The sequence below is a fragment of the Ictalurus punctatus genome, chromosome 15 (assembly GCF_001660625.3).
Source record: "Ictalurus punctatus breed USDA103 chromosome 15, Coco_2.0, whole genome shotgun sequence".
In the NCBI taxonomy this organism is placed as follows: domain Eukaryota; kingdom Metazoa; phylum Chordata; class Actinopteri; order Siluriformes; family Ictaluridae; genus Ictalurus; species Ictalurus punctatus.
This window is the reverse complement of record NC_030430.2, coordinates 4,808,006-4,825,391: the sequence shown is the minus strand read 5'-3', so window position 1 is coordinate 4,825,391 and position 17,386 is coordinate 4,808,006. Positions and strand designations below refer to the sequence as shown.

The following is a 17,386-nucleotide window of genomic DNA, read 5'->3' as shown; positions in this document are numbered from 1 at the left end:
TTCAGGACAGGCCCAAAATTTTACTGCCACCCCCTGGGCCTCAGGAGTAGAGCTGTCAATTTCTGCCTATATCCTTGAAAAGATCCTTAGTTTAAAATGCGATATAATTGAAGGCTGAAATTCTCAGAAGCACACACGTCTGTGTCAGTCATGCTGATCTATAAGTCTATAACAGATTTTGTTCAGTCTGCTTGCACATTGTGGACTACTCATGTCCTGAGACCTTCCTGTCCCACTGTGTGGACAACTTAACCAGAGTTATTTGCTCATTCTAAGCTGTCTTGCCCCTATTGTATTTTCCATTCTGTCATTTTGGATTTAAAACCAACAGGCCACGACAAAAATAAGCCTACTGCCCTAAGTAAAGTACCAAACCACTTAGATTTTACTGGAAGTTTTTTTTTTTTTGCACACACATTGGCTCATGCACTTAGTTTTACCCCAATTTAGAGGTGGGAGTCTAGAGTTTGTTAATGTCCTGTATCATCATACATTCTTGTTTAAGGTGGGTGCTAAAGTAAAAATAAATAAACAAATAAATAAAAATTACAGTGCTGGTTGAAGAAAACAAATGCTTAAAACTTCTAAATAAATATATATAAATAACCTTGCATTTAAGTAACAAATGATTATTCCCTAATGCTGTCTGAATTTGAACATGCACATTAGGTTTTGCCTATCTGTTACACTGCAATGTAGTAAAGTGTCGAGAAAAATAATCAAATCTTCCCAAAAATGGCATCACCCAAACCTTATTATGTCTGTATATTTTTGGGATTTATCAAACATCTATGCCAAGCATAGCCCAGTAAACAGTATGGCCACTTGACAGTAGTTCTGGTTGTAATTCAAATAGCAGTTTTATAATAATGCACTCGCTCTAATATGTTATATTGTCTAAAGTAACAGCTTACACAGGGACTTGAATGGCAGATGACAAAATAAACATACAGTGCTGTGAAAAAGTATTTTCTTGTTTTTGTGTATATCTCATACTAAATAGTTTTAGGTTTTCAAACGAAATACAACATAAAACCAAGGCAACACACAATACAGTTATTTATTTATTTAGTTAGTTATTTATGTGTTTATTTATTTATTTATTTTTTTATTGAATTAAAAAATAAATTATCCAACACCTATCACCAAGGTGAAAAACTAATTGTTGGTGGGTGTGCCACCTTTAGCAGCAATAACTGCAACCAAATGCTTTTGTCACAGCAATAGAGAATTCCATACATAACACACAACATTACACACACCAAATATTAACAAGACACACCTGTCTGTAAGTCAATCCATAACACTGTTTCTAACTATAAATGGATAAAAAGTATGACGTGTCTTCATTAACTCTATATCACACCACCACATTGTTGATTTGTTTTACTATAACTTAACATATAACCTGTTGTGTTTTATTCCTTACTTTTAATATTAATATAATGCATAATGTAATTACAACAAATAAATATGAATGTAAATGTAACTGAATGTACATTAAAGGCCAAACTCTTTAAATAGCTCTTTCGCCAGCTAAACTCATCTCTCCTGAGTATCCCTATGACACACTTTTCTAATTTTGGGTAATCATTAAGTGATTTGTGGTTTTTACAATGATTCACAGGCCTCAATGACACGGGTCCATACAATTCCACGTGTTTTTCTCCTGTTTTAATTTAACACATCCTCCTACAGGCAGCCATCGTAATCGGGCTGGTCACCTCTTCTGGGAAGCACCACTGTGAAAACCAATCTCCAAAGGGATTTTCCCTGCATGCACTTCACATCTATTTACTACTCCAGCTCCACTGACATCAGAGCTCTTTCACTCCATGCTCAGCCCTTTTGGTTACAAACACTACACTCAAGATCTGTTTACAGACCTGTGGTGCGTTATTTGTCATAACATGCAATCCCTGTTGAATTGGTCTCATACTCTGTTTTTTTTCCACATTTAAAAGAATTGTACAGCAACGTATTTGCGCTAGCTGCATTTCCTGTGCTAATACTGCTCTCTTTAATTTTGTGTTAAACAGGTCTTTGTATCACTCGTCATCAAAGTCTACTAGTGTGGCTCGCCAGAATGTTTCACAATATAGTACTGGGTTTTCGCAAGTTTACCACAAAGTGCATTTCGAAATAATCCTCTGTGTTGTAGAGAGTAATATGACATGCCATGATGTGCCTGGTGAAAAGATAAACTATTTTTCATTGAAGGTCACAGGGTCAAAAGCCAGAACGGTTGATTGCTGTTTTGTTGTTGTGGCTGGCTTCGTGCATCTCAAAATGGTGAACTCTGCATATGGAATAAACAGGACCTCAGGTTGGAATAAATGACATTTACGATGGAGATTCTTAATTGTGCCTTGCTAAAAGATTTGTAAATGTCAGAAAATAAGAAAAACATTTTGGGAAGTGCTGATAAAGGAAAATCATCAACAACAGTGTGGTGTGATGTGCAAAGTCGATATTGTTAGCACTCAAAAGGCGATTTTCCCCCCTTTATATCAGTCTTATACCACAGCAGTTTGCATTTTATCTGTTTATATTTACCTTTAAAGCTGTCAATCATCCACAAAACTGCTATATCGCTTACGTTATAGCAGCTATAAATTGTTGTTCCATCATCAGTCTGTCTTTTCATCCATCTCTACAAGTTAATAAGTTACAAACAAAACCACAAATCCATCCATCCAGACTATTTTCACATACCCTACAACTTTACCTCAGACTGCTACAAAGCCCTGACACTGCAGACTCCTTCCACAAATTCTATGTAAAAATCTTCTCAGATAAAAATGCACCATCTCGACCAAATCACCACTCTTAACCCGTTCATGTGGATCATCCCTGTGAGTTTTTACTACAGAAAGGAAAACATATTAAATTGAGTGCGTTAATATAAACCCACGTTTTTCCTTGCAGCTGAAACTACTTCTGTTAACATCTTTTGACCAATCAGATTCAAGAAATCAACAGTGCTGTAATGCTCATTATCACATTGTGGCATGACCTATATGATGTCGAATGAGTAATTAGACAGTGGCACACTTCTGTTTCTGCAGCACGAAAGATGCAAAATGAAACCATGACAGTGAGTTAAAGGGTGTCTGTTTCATTTGAAGTACAGTTACCTAACATTTCTTTCTAAAAAATTCAGCCATTTAAATAATATATGTTCAGCTTTTTAATGTAGAAATAAATAAAACAAAGTATTTAGACCCCAGAGCTTGTTTCTTTAAGATACTGGCTGTAGGTTGTTGTATGTGAGTCTCTTGATGAGGTAACATTTAATGAATGATGACTAAAATCTTGATATGACATGACTAAAATGCAGAGAGAAAAATACAGCATAGGTACGACATTTATGCCTAATTTGTGTAATATTAATATATTAATATGACCAATAAATTGAATAGATTTTTACAATGTTTGGACTCACTTTTAAAGTAGGTTTCATGAATATAATAGTGTGTGTATCTATACATGTGGTCTAGGTTTTGTATTTCTGGGCCTGTATACTGTATTTGTATAATGTACATATCTATTCTGACTGCAAAATCAATCAAACAAACAAACAAATAGTAAAAATGGATTTTCTTTCGGATTTGTTTCTGCTGTTTAAACGAAATAAATGTTTTGTTAATAAAATCTATTCATTTTATGTGATGAATGTGATATATACTGTTTCAATGACTATAAACTAAATTGTTGATTATTGCTCTTTAGCAAACTATCAGACTGTATTGTAAACTGTAAATTAAATTCTTTGTTTAAGTTTTATTATTTCTTAATAATGGTTCACGAACTCACAAATGGCAGCGGATGCCGTTGGGCTTCTAAGAAACCTGCAGTTAAGTGGAACTTATTTTCAGAAGAAGGTTTCTTACTGTAAAAAATGGTGAACCTGCTAAGCCAAAGGAGGAACCTGTACCCACAGACTTATTGCGCACTGTAGCGATGTCTCAATAGGACTCGAGATAAAATGAAGTGATAGTCGAAGACCTTTCGAAATGGCTCATCTTTATCTCTTTGTGCACACCAGTGTGTGTCCAGTGAAACTTCTTCATACTATGGTGACAAACTAAAGTTGTGAAGGTGAGTGCACTTGTCCTCTTTGTGTGTGTGTGTGTGTGTGTGTGTGTGTGTGTGTGTGTGTGTGTGTGTGTGGCAGTAAAGGGAGAGAAGACAGAGGAAAGGGGGATGTTGGGTGGCGGAAGCTCTGCCGAGTGCTGATAAGAGCTTTACTAGCTGCTCAAGCTAACTGCTGTGGTTTCTGGCTTGAGAAGGGGGGAGAGAAGAGATGCCCATACTATCACTCGGCCACTCCGTCCATCCCAGTATGCACTGTTGCACAATGATGTACACAAATACCATACAGTGTATTCTCAAACCCAGTGGAGGAAAGTAACATAGTAAAATTACTATTACAGTACTTAAGTGTAATAAAATATATTTTTTTTAAAGATAAAGTATCTGTCGCTTACTCAAGGTTTTCTTTCACCTAATACTTTCAACTTTTACATTTCAAAAGAAAAAAACTTTTTAATTCTCTACATCAGGCGACCTCAACTGATGGACCACGATCCGAAACAACATAATATGTCTTATACAATCATATGCATTTTTTAGCTGAAGCCAGCTCATCAGACTAGAGGTCTAGCGACATTCCACAGTCAGAAAGCAGTGAGCTTCATATCTGTTCGGAGTCCGTGGTGCGAGTCACAAGCGATCATGTGAAGCGCTACTATGAAACAAAGCACAACAACTCCATCCATCCATCCGTCCACTGTCATTACCGCTTATCCTACACATAGGCGCGGGGAGCCTGGAGCCTATCCTGGGCACAATCCAGAGTACTACAGACAAAAACGCCAATCGGCCTACAACGTATATCTTTGGAGAGAGTATACAGAGTAAACCCCTGAAGCGGGGGAGAACATGCAAGCTCCGTGCACACAGGGTGGAGGCGGGATTCAAACCTCCAAGGCAAACGGGCTAACCACTAAGCCACCGTGCCCCCTCATACAAAGCACAACAAATTAAAATTCTTATTTTACAGCCATAAATAAATCATTATAAGATGTTCTAGGGCAATTGTGGGGCACCTAGAAGTAAAAGATGCACCAAGTGCTAATAGAAGCCCACTGGGGCAGGAATCACACTGCCCCATGTTCGCTTTATGAAAATTTTCCATAGAAGAGGAACAGTGGACAGGACGGTTAATGACAGGGTTGCCAAATTGGGCAAGTTTAACGATACTCACCAAGATCTTGTTTTACAGCAAATAATCAGAATTTAATCTAAACTTTTGCTGGACAGTAGCCTAGAGCAAACTATCTAAATCATCCAAATTCTTGCATTGGCTATGTCCAATGTTTGTGCAATGTATCTATTTGATTTTCCGTTTTTTCTCATGTTCAAAATGGCTTGTTTTTCTCCCATAGACAGCTCTCTGATTTTCATGTTTTCATGCTCTCTGATTTTTATCCTCTTTAATAACAAATGCAGTCTTCACAGGTGAAACTGAAGGCAAAACCGCAAGTAGATGTTCAGAGCTATTAATTGTTTAAACGATCAATCTAACAGGATACACATGTCAGTCACGTGTTCCAATATTTTTGCTCAATTAAAAATTGGGTGGTCTGATACATAACCAATAAGCTTCTATGTTTTATGCTGTTTAACACATCTTAAATGTGTTAAACATTGGAAACAATACCTGAAATCCTAAACTCTCTTCTCATATTCATCTTTTGATCTCAAACTGAGAGTTTGGTACATAGCACAAAAAAAAATTATTGGCCATGACGTTCCAATAGTTTTGGAGGTGACTGTAAGTCAAGTGTCATAGGTTCTCGACTTAATTTTGTTTGAGGCTATGTTGTTGTTATTAACGATGTCCTTCCCCACCAAAATCTATGGTCACGAGCCTGTTATTTATGCTTCCTTGTTGAAAAGAGCACTAATTTATGGTCAGTGACTAAAATCAGCATGTGATTTGAGGCATGTGTATCTTTCATGTATTTATTTCCTACTTTTATAAAGTACATTTAAGATTTTATTCTTTTCTATTTTAACTTGAGGAGCTATACTTCAACTTTTTACAAGAGAAATTATTTAGATGAGTAATTGCACTTTTGGTATTTTTAGCACCTCTGCTCAAACCTGAACTGTACTGGGAATGAAATCACTGAAAACACATACAAACTACTCAGATGTGCTTTTCCATTAGAAATAAAGTACAGTAAGGATTTTTTTTTTTTTAAAAGGCAAGCCATAAAATATTGGATATTGAATGGCGGTGAAACGTCTTCGTATTATATGTATTATCTTACACCCTGAATTATTACTGCCTAGGAAATAAATGAAATAAACTTGAACACACATGCACATATTTTCCATTTTTCCCAGCACAAGGCTAGGATGAACTTTCCCAACATGACCACAAACCAAGGAAACAAATGCTCTCATTGTAATTAGCTCAGAAGGGTTTTTTCCATGCATTTGAAAAAAAAAAAAAAAAAAAAGCAGCACGTTCGATCACATCTATTTGTGAAATGCTCTCTCCTCTCTCAGGCCACACATATTTAGGTACACACAACACCATTACACAACATACATAAAATGTGGGATTGTTAATAAGATTTGCACAGAGGGACGAGGAATAGTTTGGTGGGGTCACTGCGAGGGTGTGTGAATTCCCGTGGTCTGTGCTGGGTCGTGCAATGCAATGGAGAAGAGAAGTAAGTGAAGTATGAGGCCACAGGAGTGCACAAGGAGATGGTCATTTGTGGAGGAGAATATAAACATATGTATGGTACACTACACAAGTATAAGTTATAATGTAGTATAATGTAGAGAAAAAAAACAACAAGCAGGATACCCCGTGACCTAAAGTAAGCCGGAGTGGGTGTTTAGCTTGGAATGAGCCGAATCCCAAACCACTGTGGTCGCTGTAATAGCGAGCTGGCTTTATGTGTGTGTTTGTAGGTGGGTGAATAGGGTGGGTGGGTGCTAGGAATCGGGCCTCGGGAAGTCCCATCTCTCTGATTACTGGCAGGCACGCACTCCTGTGAACGATGTCAGCCACCTACATCCATCACTGCGGTGCGTTAAGGCCACAATAAGAGATTTGTAAAAACTATTTCAGTCTCAGATTCATGGTATCACATTTATACACTCCCACCAATTCTCGAAGCTTACACGTTTTAGAAACCTCATTTTCCAAAATAGCGGAGAATTTATTTGTAAACACCGAAACCTGCAATTTGCTCTTGATTTTTTTTGCATTTATTTCTTTTGTCAAATGACTAGTTCTTGTATTGTATTGCCTTATGAAGAGGGCTGGAAAGCAACTAACTACATGTACTCTCATTACAGTACTTACTGTTAATACAAAGTTCAATGGAACGGTACTTGCTTTTTTTAAAGTGTAATTTGTAAAATGTTCAACTGTGCTACATTTATTTTTGGTTAAAAAATAAATAAATAAATAAATAAATAATAATAATAATAATAATAATGCATTCAAACCCAGAAGGCTTTAAGCCAATTAAAAGACAACATTTAAATCATTCAATTTCCCAATAAAACATAAAGCAGTTTCCTGATGAAAGTCTAAACTTCAGGTGCCAAATGCTTAGCAGCAATGTCTGAAACAGTGAAGACAGATGGTCCAATTTAGCAAGTATCCTCAGTTTTAAATGCTTTAATAAAAAAATGAATGAATGCATGAATATAATCAGCAAATGATGCGAGCTAAAACCTGTGGAAACATCAGCATTTCACCTTTACAGATAAGCCATTAGCTAGCTGAATGAGCAAGATGAGCTAGCCAGATATTTTGATATTTTACAGTCTGAAAGCTGTGTATTAACACATGTCAGTTGAGTGTTGTTTAGCGAAGTGCTGCTACAGCCTACAGGTAATACTCAGGATAATGTGCAAGGGGCATCGTTGATAGATAATCAACAAGGTAGGTAGAGAAAATAAAAATGAGCTAGCTAGCTAACAAACCTAGTAAGCTACTGAAACACCAACAGCATTTGGCTAAGATAGCTAGCCAGCTAACGTTAACTTTCTTTAGATGTTATTGATAATGAAGGTGGTGTTCAGTTCAGCATAGCTTGAATGTAAGAACAGAATAGAAAACAGCACCTTTCCGGATTAGTTGTATCAAGTAATTTCTAAAGCACTCAAGTAGTTTTTCACCAGATGACTCTTACTTGAGAACTTTTCCCTCTCTGTTTTATATATATATATATATATATATATATATATATATATATATATATATATATATATATATATATATATATATATGTGTGTGTGTGTGTGTGTGTGTGTGTGTGTGTGTGTGTGTGTGTGAGTGTATATATATATATATATATATATATATATATATATATATATATATATATATATATACCACAGATCTTGCTGCATGCTGCAATACTTTTCTCCATCTGGTTCTTTACAGAAATCACACAATAGGGTCTACAGTACAATAGGGTGGAATATATTAGGGAGCAAGTGAACAGTCAGTTCTCGATTTCAACGTGTTGGAAGAAGGAAAAATGGGCAAGTGTAAGGATCTGTGTGACTTTGACAAGGGCCAAGCCGCTGGAGGTATTGTGATGCTCTCGGCAATGTTCTGCTGGGAAACCTTGGGCCCTGGCATTCATGTGGTTGTTACTTTGACACGTACCACCTACCCAAACATTGTTGCAGGCCAAGTACACACCATTCATTGCAACGGTATTCCCTAACATCAGTACCCTCTTTCAGCAGGATAACGCGCCCTGGGACACTGCAAAAATTGTTCAGGAATGGTTTGAGGAACATGAGGAAAGAGTTCAAGGTGTTGACTCGGCCTCCAAATTCCCTACATCTCAAGCTGATCAAGCGGGTTGGAGAACAAGGTGGGATGTGCTGGACAATCAACTCCGATCCATGGATCCAAATTAACTTGAAGGATCTGCTGCTAACTTCTTGGTGCCAGATACTACAGCACACCTTCAAAGGTCTTGGGTCTGAGCTGTTTTGGCGGCACAAGGGGGATTTATAATATCAGGCAGATGGTTTTAATGTTATGGCTGATTGGTGTATACTTCTAATCACTCATTTATTTTGCAGATATGTTCCAAAACATTAAATGTAGCTATAAATATGAATCAAAAGTCTGGCTGTTTTTTAAAATAAATAAATAAATAAATACAAATTTATAATAATAAAACACAACACTGTGATGTGTTATAGGAAAATAATCACCGTAGGAGTGGAATCAGCATAACACCTTCCAGCCACTGATCGTTTTCCCATAACAGCACACCCTGTCATCTTTTATTCCTCACTTTGTGACATTTCCTATACAACGCCCATGAGTAATTAGACTTCTTCTGCTCCTGCAGCACTCAGGATTCAAAATGAAACAATGATGTTAAAGTGACTTAAAGCACAATCAAAGCTTTCAGTTTCAGTTTGATGTCGCATATTGTTCTTCATTAACATTATTAATTAGTAACAACTCGTATAGTTCTTCCTTTCAATATATCAGTCTCAAAGCTCCCACGTTGCTGTACAATCCCGGACTGTAGATTTAGCCAAGTTATGTTGGATGCTAGGGGCCATGGTGACTTAGTGGTTAGCACGTTTAGCTTGCAACCTCCAGGATTGGGGGTTCAAACACCGCCTTCCTCCCTGAGCTTTGGGGGTTTCCTACGAGTACGCTGGTTTCCTCTCCCATTCTAAAAACATGCGCTGTAGGCTGATTGGCATTTCAAAATGTCTGTAGTGTGTGAATGTGGGTGCAATTGGACCCTGTGATGGGTTGGCACCTCGTCCAGGGTGTCCCCTGCCTTGTGCCCCGAGTTCTCTGAGATTGGCTGAAGGCTCCCCCACAACCCTACGTAGAATAAGACGTATGGAAAATGGATGAATGGATATTTGATGCCACTCTTTCAAAGACTTATACTATACTACATCCACTTTTATTACTTCTTGGATTCTTCTATGGTGTATTTACGGTCTTAATTATATTAATATTAATATCATGGGCCTGCTGTGAACTTGGACAGAGTGCCTGTTCAGAGCTTAGCAGTCTCTAATGACAGTGCAACGTTAGATGAAGTAACAAACCAATTGGCTGCTGCCTCCCTTACCCTATTTAAGTTCCACTTCAGCTACATGAGCAGTCTTTGGCATAAACAGACACCTTTGTGTGTAGCTAATGATTGCGGATGGCAGCACACCTGAATGCTCTTAAGTGGTGTAATACAGCTGTCTCTGTCCACAGTGTTATTGAGAGGTCTGTAACACGATAAGGCAAACGGCTCAGTGGCACTGGTCAAATGAAATATAGCCTTTTAGATGAACGATGGTGAAGCGTAAATCTCAAATCTCAAATCGCATCCTAATCTACCAAGCTGTGATTTTTTTTTTAATTTTTTTTTTTTACTGCGAAACAATTAGTTCAAGCTTGCGTACTTGGCACTGTGAGAAGAGGCCAAGGACTCAGACGGTCACTGGCTATGTAAAGACATGCTCTCGGTTCCTCCACCTCCACTTTCTCTCCCTTCGTGGCTGCCAGATATAGGAACAATGTGGCCTTTCTTACCTGTCAGAGGTGTACATTCCATCCGTACTAAACCAAGTCAGAAAGCTGCCCCCCCCCCCCCTCCACCCCACTCCACCACTCCACCTTACCCCTTCTTCACACAGGTCCTCACAGCAGTGCCAGATTTAGTTCCAGGTGCTTCAGCATGTGTTCTCCGTTCCCTAACCACATCCCCTCTTGGTGGCTTGGTGGCTTTTCTTCACAGCATTACTTTAGGTAAGCTTCATTTTTGATCCCCCTCCCTCCCACCCCATATCTCACCTCAAAGCACATGTAATATATCTAAATAGTTGGTGATCACGTGTCAATTAATCACCATCATGAGAGTTTAGATGTCCCAGAGTCTTTTTTTTTGGATAGGGAAATGGGAAGGGGGGTTGCAGGGTGGCTAGCGATGGACTCTTGCATTTGTGACATAACTGTTTGTGGTTGTTTTGTGGGTAACATAAATTTAGGAGGTCAAAGTGTGAGAGTTGCACTAAGGACATGAAGAGGGCAAAACTGTGTGGGAGCTTTACAGGAAAGCTGCTTACATCACCCTCAGACCCATCCCATTTATGCAAGTAACAGCCAAAGCAGAAGAGAGAGAAAGAGAGTGAGAGTGAAACAGAGAGAGAGAGAGAGAGAGAGAGAGAGAGAGAGAGAGAGAGCGAGCAAGACAGACAGACAGAGGTCGCTCACATGTACTTCTCAACTTCAGAGCTATCAGTTATAAAATGAGTACCAAACAATTGATGACTGATTTGTAAAGCTCTGCACTTCTGCTGAACTTCAGATTCAAAGTTTTGGCTCGAAGGATAATATTATAGCTCAAGATATTTACCTGAACTCATGGGTCCAAAGAAATGCTACTAAGGTATGTTATGTCTCCATTCCAGTTTAAATGATATGTATACAGAGGCCATATTCTGCAGTGATGTAGATGTTTTAATATACTCTTACACACACACATACACTCTCTCTCTCTCTCTCTCTTTTTAACTAGCATGGCATGTCTTACTGCTGTAAATTACATTGCAAAAAGACATGTTCTATGTTTCATCTGTGCTTATGCCATGCTGTATATTTACTTTGTCTGTGCTTTTGTGAGTTGATTAATGGAGGGACACATTTCTAGAACTATTCTTCGTTTCATGTTACATTTTACAAACAATACTTATGACTTTTTGACAAAGTTCAAATTGGGGAACACGATATTTGAACACAATATGAACATGGTGAGTGCCTGAGACAATGCTGGGAAATATTTGGAATGGAGATGCCCATCATATAGGGTATATAATGTATTCAAAATGTGTGTAAGCTAGAAAATTTGAATTAGATGTATTAGTGTATGAATTTATTTATTTATTTATTTGGGGGGAGAATATGCATTTATAAGTGCTACTGAATGACACATGCATCTGTTATTACTGAACTCCCTCGTCTGTGCTTATTGTTGAGACTTTTAGACATTTACTAGGAGTTTGTAGATTTCAATATGGACTAGTGTATATGTGTGTGATCAGGATATCCCACCTGATGTTGAAACAGGGCTACTATGTGGCAGATGTACTATGGCGAACCGGTCAAAGGAAATGCTACAGACAAGGTGCTAAATGCAGGATGTAACACTTTCAGTTTTACTATATTCAACATAAGGGAGAGAAAAAAGATCTTTGTTGCCTTTTGATATCACCCCATCAGATATCACCCTTAACAGTTTTGATCTTACAGTATTACAGTGTGCTCTTGTTTGCAGCAACAATTCTGGACTCTCAGATATAATACTATGAAAACTTCCCGTCAACATGCTTTTAAATAATTTTCCTGTAACTCTGTGGTTAGGCCCCATGGTAGCGTTTCTGTACAGCAGCCTGGTTCCCAAAAGATTGTCTTATCAGGTTTTGACATTACTCCTCAAAAGCTCAGCTGATAGGCTGAATACACACCAACGGAACTCTGCACGCTTCGACTTTTAGAGAATGTGGGAAGAGCCACTGATATATCCAATTTTGTAACTGAATTTAACTTTCCGACGTTTGCATATCATTCCTTTATATTTGTCTCATGTCCCCTTTTGAGGTGCAGCAGACAACATACTGACTATTTCCCCCGATCTTATTCTCTAGAAATGTTTAAGTACTTCTTTAAATTGTTGCACATGGTCAAAAGTATGCAGTGAAAACAAGGGGAAAACTTTTCCTTTAAATCACTACTAAGGCCAAGAAACTGAACATCATTAAGCTTCTGAGTTTTTTTTTTGTAAAGAGAATTCACTACTACGGCCAAGAGCTGAACTGTCTTTGAAAAAATTGAACTAAAGGATGAAGCTACCATTAAACTCAGTATGATTGGTCTGCACAGTTAGTTTGCATTTTAGTACTGAGTTAATTAAAGCTTACAGTTATAGTAGGTACAATAACCCAGTACTTAATTTAACAATAACCCGATACTTACAATACTTACACGTTTTCAATATTCTTTACAAGAAAACCTATTTCTAACAAATGATCACGGTATATATTAAAAACAAAACATTTTATATACACACTTCCTGATGCTTTTCTTGGAGTCAAATCATCTTTTTTTAATGCTTACTAATGCTTGTAAGATACAGTGGGAAAAATCCCTGTGACTGTTTCACAGCACACAGAATTGTTTCAAGTTCAGTTTAATAACAGCATGAAATCAGTCTAGACCACTATGGGAAAAAAGGGTTAAACTAAAACTAAGGATGTTCTGTGCGAGTTAGAATAACCATTTTAACCAAAATATTTTACCATACATTTGTTAAGTCTATTAAGTATTATCCAGTTTGCCCATATTCCGTTGTTCCTCTGGTAGATGTAGAACCCTTCCTTTGAGTTTTTCCATATCAGAACCATCCAAAGAAGCATTGGACGTTTCTTTTACTGTAATATTGTCTGAAAAGTGTCATTTACGTGTTTCTTCGTGAAGATCACACTGAATATCACGCAGCACATATGCAGCACTTTACACATTATATTTATAATTACTGTTTTATAGTATTGTAGAAAAAATAACTATCCTGAACTATCTAAAAAATAACTACTAAAAAATAACTATCCTGAACTATCCCCCCCCCCCAAACGTGTGAGCTTCAGTTTCCTGGGTTCCTAAAGCAGACTGGGAAAAATGTATACTTTAGGTATGAAGTTGGACTGAATATCACACCGCAAATATACTGTATAAATTTGTGATGCACTTCAGAGGGAAAAGGACTTTCAAATGAGCACATTGACCCAAGATTACATTATTATGCAAATAATATTACACAGTAAATACTCACCAAAAAAAGAAGAAAAAACAAGGAAAAGCATTAAAATTGCTTTAGGTATTTTGTAAATGTATTTTAAACAAAATATAGTATATATATTTATACAACAAATGAATATACAGTATATCATTGATACGTTTCAAATCTTTGTTGTAATACTCTTTTGCACACAATTGAACTGTTGTATGATGGTTAAATATTCCAGAAGAGGACACTGCAGCTGGGGCCTTGCCTGAATGTGTTCAAGCATAAACAGCACTCTTCCCTTTAATTTCACTTGTGAGGTGAGTTGTTATAATAGTTAATCAGACCTTAATGGCATAATTTAGAAAAAGCTCATGCTCAACGCAGGCTTAAAAAGTGGAATATATTGGGGGGGAAAACATTTTTATTAACCTGCTAATAATCTTGTTGTATTGATGTTTAAATGATTATCGTCTTTAATTTATATTTGTCCTTAGGGACCAGTAAACTCTAACAGACTTCATGGGGGAGTGTCGATGTCTAGCACTCACAGATTCAGTGCGAGTGGCAGGGTCTGGGCCAATTATCCTCCTCAACAATCAGAGATGGACTGGACCTGGCAGGAACTAATGACAATCACAGAATTGCAGGTCAGTCTGAGGCATTAAATTTCTGTTTGGGATTTATTGGTTTTGTGAGAAAGGGCAGGGAAAAAAGATCAGGGACTGTCCAAGTCTATCAAAATGACCATTTTGTATCATCATTTCCTGATAAAAGAACACTTCTTAATCCCATTTAAAAAGAGATCCATCTTAATGAAAAATCAAGCCCTGTAACATTTAGCTAAAGCTGAATTCCTCCTAAATGCAGCGATTCCGTTAAGATGTGCAACAATAGGCCAATTGAGTGACGCAAGGATAAAGACAGATAGAACGAGGGTGAGTGCAGTAGGTTGCCAGCAGCCCCCTGCACAGCACAATGGCCATCTGTTTCTATCTGAAACCTGAGCAGACCTAAGCGAGCCCTGCATAAGCTACGGGTGGCACTTTCGTCCAGGTGGGCTGATGTTGTGATCTGTAACCTGCAGGCGACTTCTGAAAAGGCCCCTTCGGTCTAAGCCGTTCCCCTCGTATTCCACGACGAACAGCTGAATGACAACAATAACTTTGATATGCAAATATAGAGATAAGATGCGATCAGGAGAGTGATGCCAAGTAGGTGAAACTGCCAGAGTAAGGACATGAGTAAGTAAACATTTTGTTGTTGTGTTGTAGGAATTTGAAGTCCCCAATGAGAATCCATTCGAGGCTGGTACATATCTCTCCACGGAGCCAGTGGTGCATTATGGGAGTTGCGGAATGAACCTGGCAGAACCTAACCCACCCACCTGTCAGGCAAGCCCTGCTGCTGCTTTTGAAGCCGGGTATGCTGATGCAATATCCCCATACCAACGCTTGAACCCAAACATGGAGATGCACTATGGACACGGTGGGTGCCAGGCTACCAGATTACCACCAAATGCACCACCTCTTCAACGACCACTCATGAGCCTCTTCGATCCCATGAACATGACAAACACCAATCAGGGACAGGGGAAAAACTGCAACGGACACCCAGATGATCTCGAGTCAGACTCTGGTCTTTCTTTAGGCTCAAGCCCACCACTTGCCTCACCTGAGAACGAAGTCCATGGGACACTCACTCACTTACCCCGAGACAGCTATACTGATTGTGACGTAGACTGTGCTGGAAACCCATGTCACATGAGACCAAACCTAAATGCTCCTGTGGATTATTCACACACGTTTGCCTCCTACTCTGGACATTCCTACTTTCCAATTACCCCAAACCCACAACATTCTCTTCAGCATATGTCTCATTCACATCAGCACATAACAGCCACAAAAGAGCAGCTTTTTCCTGCGACTCTGCATGATCCTTATGTAAGCCACTCAAGCACACCAAGAGCAGTCTCTTTCCAGTCACCGAACCCCAAAACGAAAGAGGTCTCCGGCCCTCTCTCAAGAGACGAGCGGAGAGCAGTTGCTCTCCAAATCCCTTTTCCGCTCGAAAAGATAGTCAATCTGCCCGTAGATGACTTCAACGAGCTCCTGAGCAGACATGCACTAAGCGATGCCCAGCTCACACTTGTGCGCGACATCCGCCGCCGCGGCAAGAATAAGGTAGCGGCTCAGAACTGCCGGAAGAGGAAGCTGGAAAACATTGTGCATCTGGAGCATGAGCTGGGTCAGCTGAGGGCCCGCAGAGAACATCTAGCACGAGAGAGGCTAGAGTTCCAACAGAATCTCACCATGCTGAAGTGTCGTCTCTCGGAGCTTTACGCTACAGTATTCTCCCAGTTACGGGATGAGGAAGGACACCCATATTCTTTGGAGGATTATTCACTCCAACAAAGTAATGATGGTAACCTTTACCTAATGCAGCGAGACAACTCATTTGATGGGGAATAAATGAGGGTCTTTCAATTAAGTACATGGTTAAAGGTTTGATGTCTCAAAAAAAATTAGACATGCTATAAAAATTATGGGTCTTTGATGTAGCAAACTCAAAATCATCCTCAGGGCCACAGCCAAAGACTACACAGCATGCTGGCTACTTTCCTTAGCAAAATTAAAGTGGTCCAAACTCTCATGATACTATGTACATATAATTAAGCATTAACTCACAGGAATTATGTGTTTCACCACTTTAAAAGCTTTATTTACATAGTAAAAAAACAACAACATTTAATTACACAGTAAAAAAGTTCATTCCGACATCATCCCTTTGGTCCTAAAACAAAGGAAACAGAAAAGACAATAAAACATTAGTACGAAATTAATTACATTAAGCATCACAAAAGAGGAAGACATATTTACCTTCACAGTGCCTGAAGAAAACAGGCAAATCATCCATTTCAGGATCAGAAATGCTTTGCATCAAATTCCTAGAAGGCAGAGCAAAAAATTTGCTAGTCAATACACAGACAAGAACACTGCATGCATTAACCTTAAGGGACAGAATCCAGTTAAAGACTGTTAAGCAATGTACATTTGTACCAGTTCGTTCTACTCTCTAGTTACTTTCCTGATTTTTTTTTTTTTTTTTTTTTTTAAATAAGGACACTGAATGCAAAGTTCAGAATACTGTACTGCATCTACAATTAATAAAATAAGTTGTGTCCAGTGGTAATGGAGAAGTCTGTTCTTACCTACTGGTGGCAATAAAGCCATTCTGTTGCTCTCTCCTAGTCTTTCAGAGACGACCTGTACTCAAACGCTCCCTGATTCTTCTGATGGCGAAGGTCTTCCTACTCCTCTCTCAGCTTGCTTCCATGGCTAGTCATGGTAGTGATACAAGCTAACCTGCTTCATCTTTACCAATCTAACCAGCAGGTGGCCAGCATTTGTTCTACAGATGGCTTGGAAGAGATCTTGCATTTCAACACTGCTGTAGAACAGTTCCCTTTTTAAATAGTCTGCAAGTTTCCCCTGCCTGGACTGTGTGTCAAAAGAATTCTA

The 17,386-nt window shown here is 38.5% G+C and overlaps 1 protein-coding gene across 1 annotated transcript; it reads left to right on the top strand.

The window, feature by feature from the left end:
• The first annotated feature begins 11,216 nt into the window (after positions 1 to 11,216).
• nfe2 (nuclear factor, erythroid 2) lies at positions 11,217 to 16,967 on the top strand. Its single transcript, XM_017487209.3, has 4 exons — positions 11,217 to 11,477; positions 14,107 to 14,185; positions 14,363 to 14,515; positions 15,140 to 16,967. Exons 2-4 carry the CDS (start codon positions 14,138 to 14,140, stop codon positions 16,334 to 16,336), a joined length of 1,398 nt encoding a protein of 465 aa, XP_017342698.1. The 5' UTR covers positions 11,217 to 11,477; positions 14,107 to 14,137; the 3' UTR covers positions 16,337 to 16,967.
• Positions 16,968 to 17,386: the final 419 nt, after the last annotated feature.

What these genes read in the sequence shown, in the direction of transcription:
- nfe2 (XM_017487209.3), top strand. Translation starts at nt 14,138, where the DNA reads ATGTGTTCAAGCATAAACAGCACTCTTCCCTTTAATTTCACTTGTGAG. An exon ending in CCTTTAATTTCACTTGTGAG is followed by an intron (nt 14,186 to 14,362) that starts GTGAGTTGTTAT and finishes ATTTGTCCTTAG; the next exon opens with GGACCAGTAAACTCTAACAG. An exon ending in TGACAATCACAGAATTGCAG is followed by an intron (nt 14,516 to 15,139) that starts GTCAGTCTGAGG and finishes GTTGTGTTGTAG; the next exon opens with GAATTTGAAGTCCCCAATGA.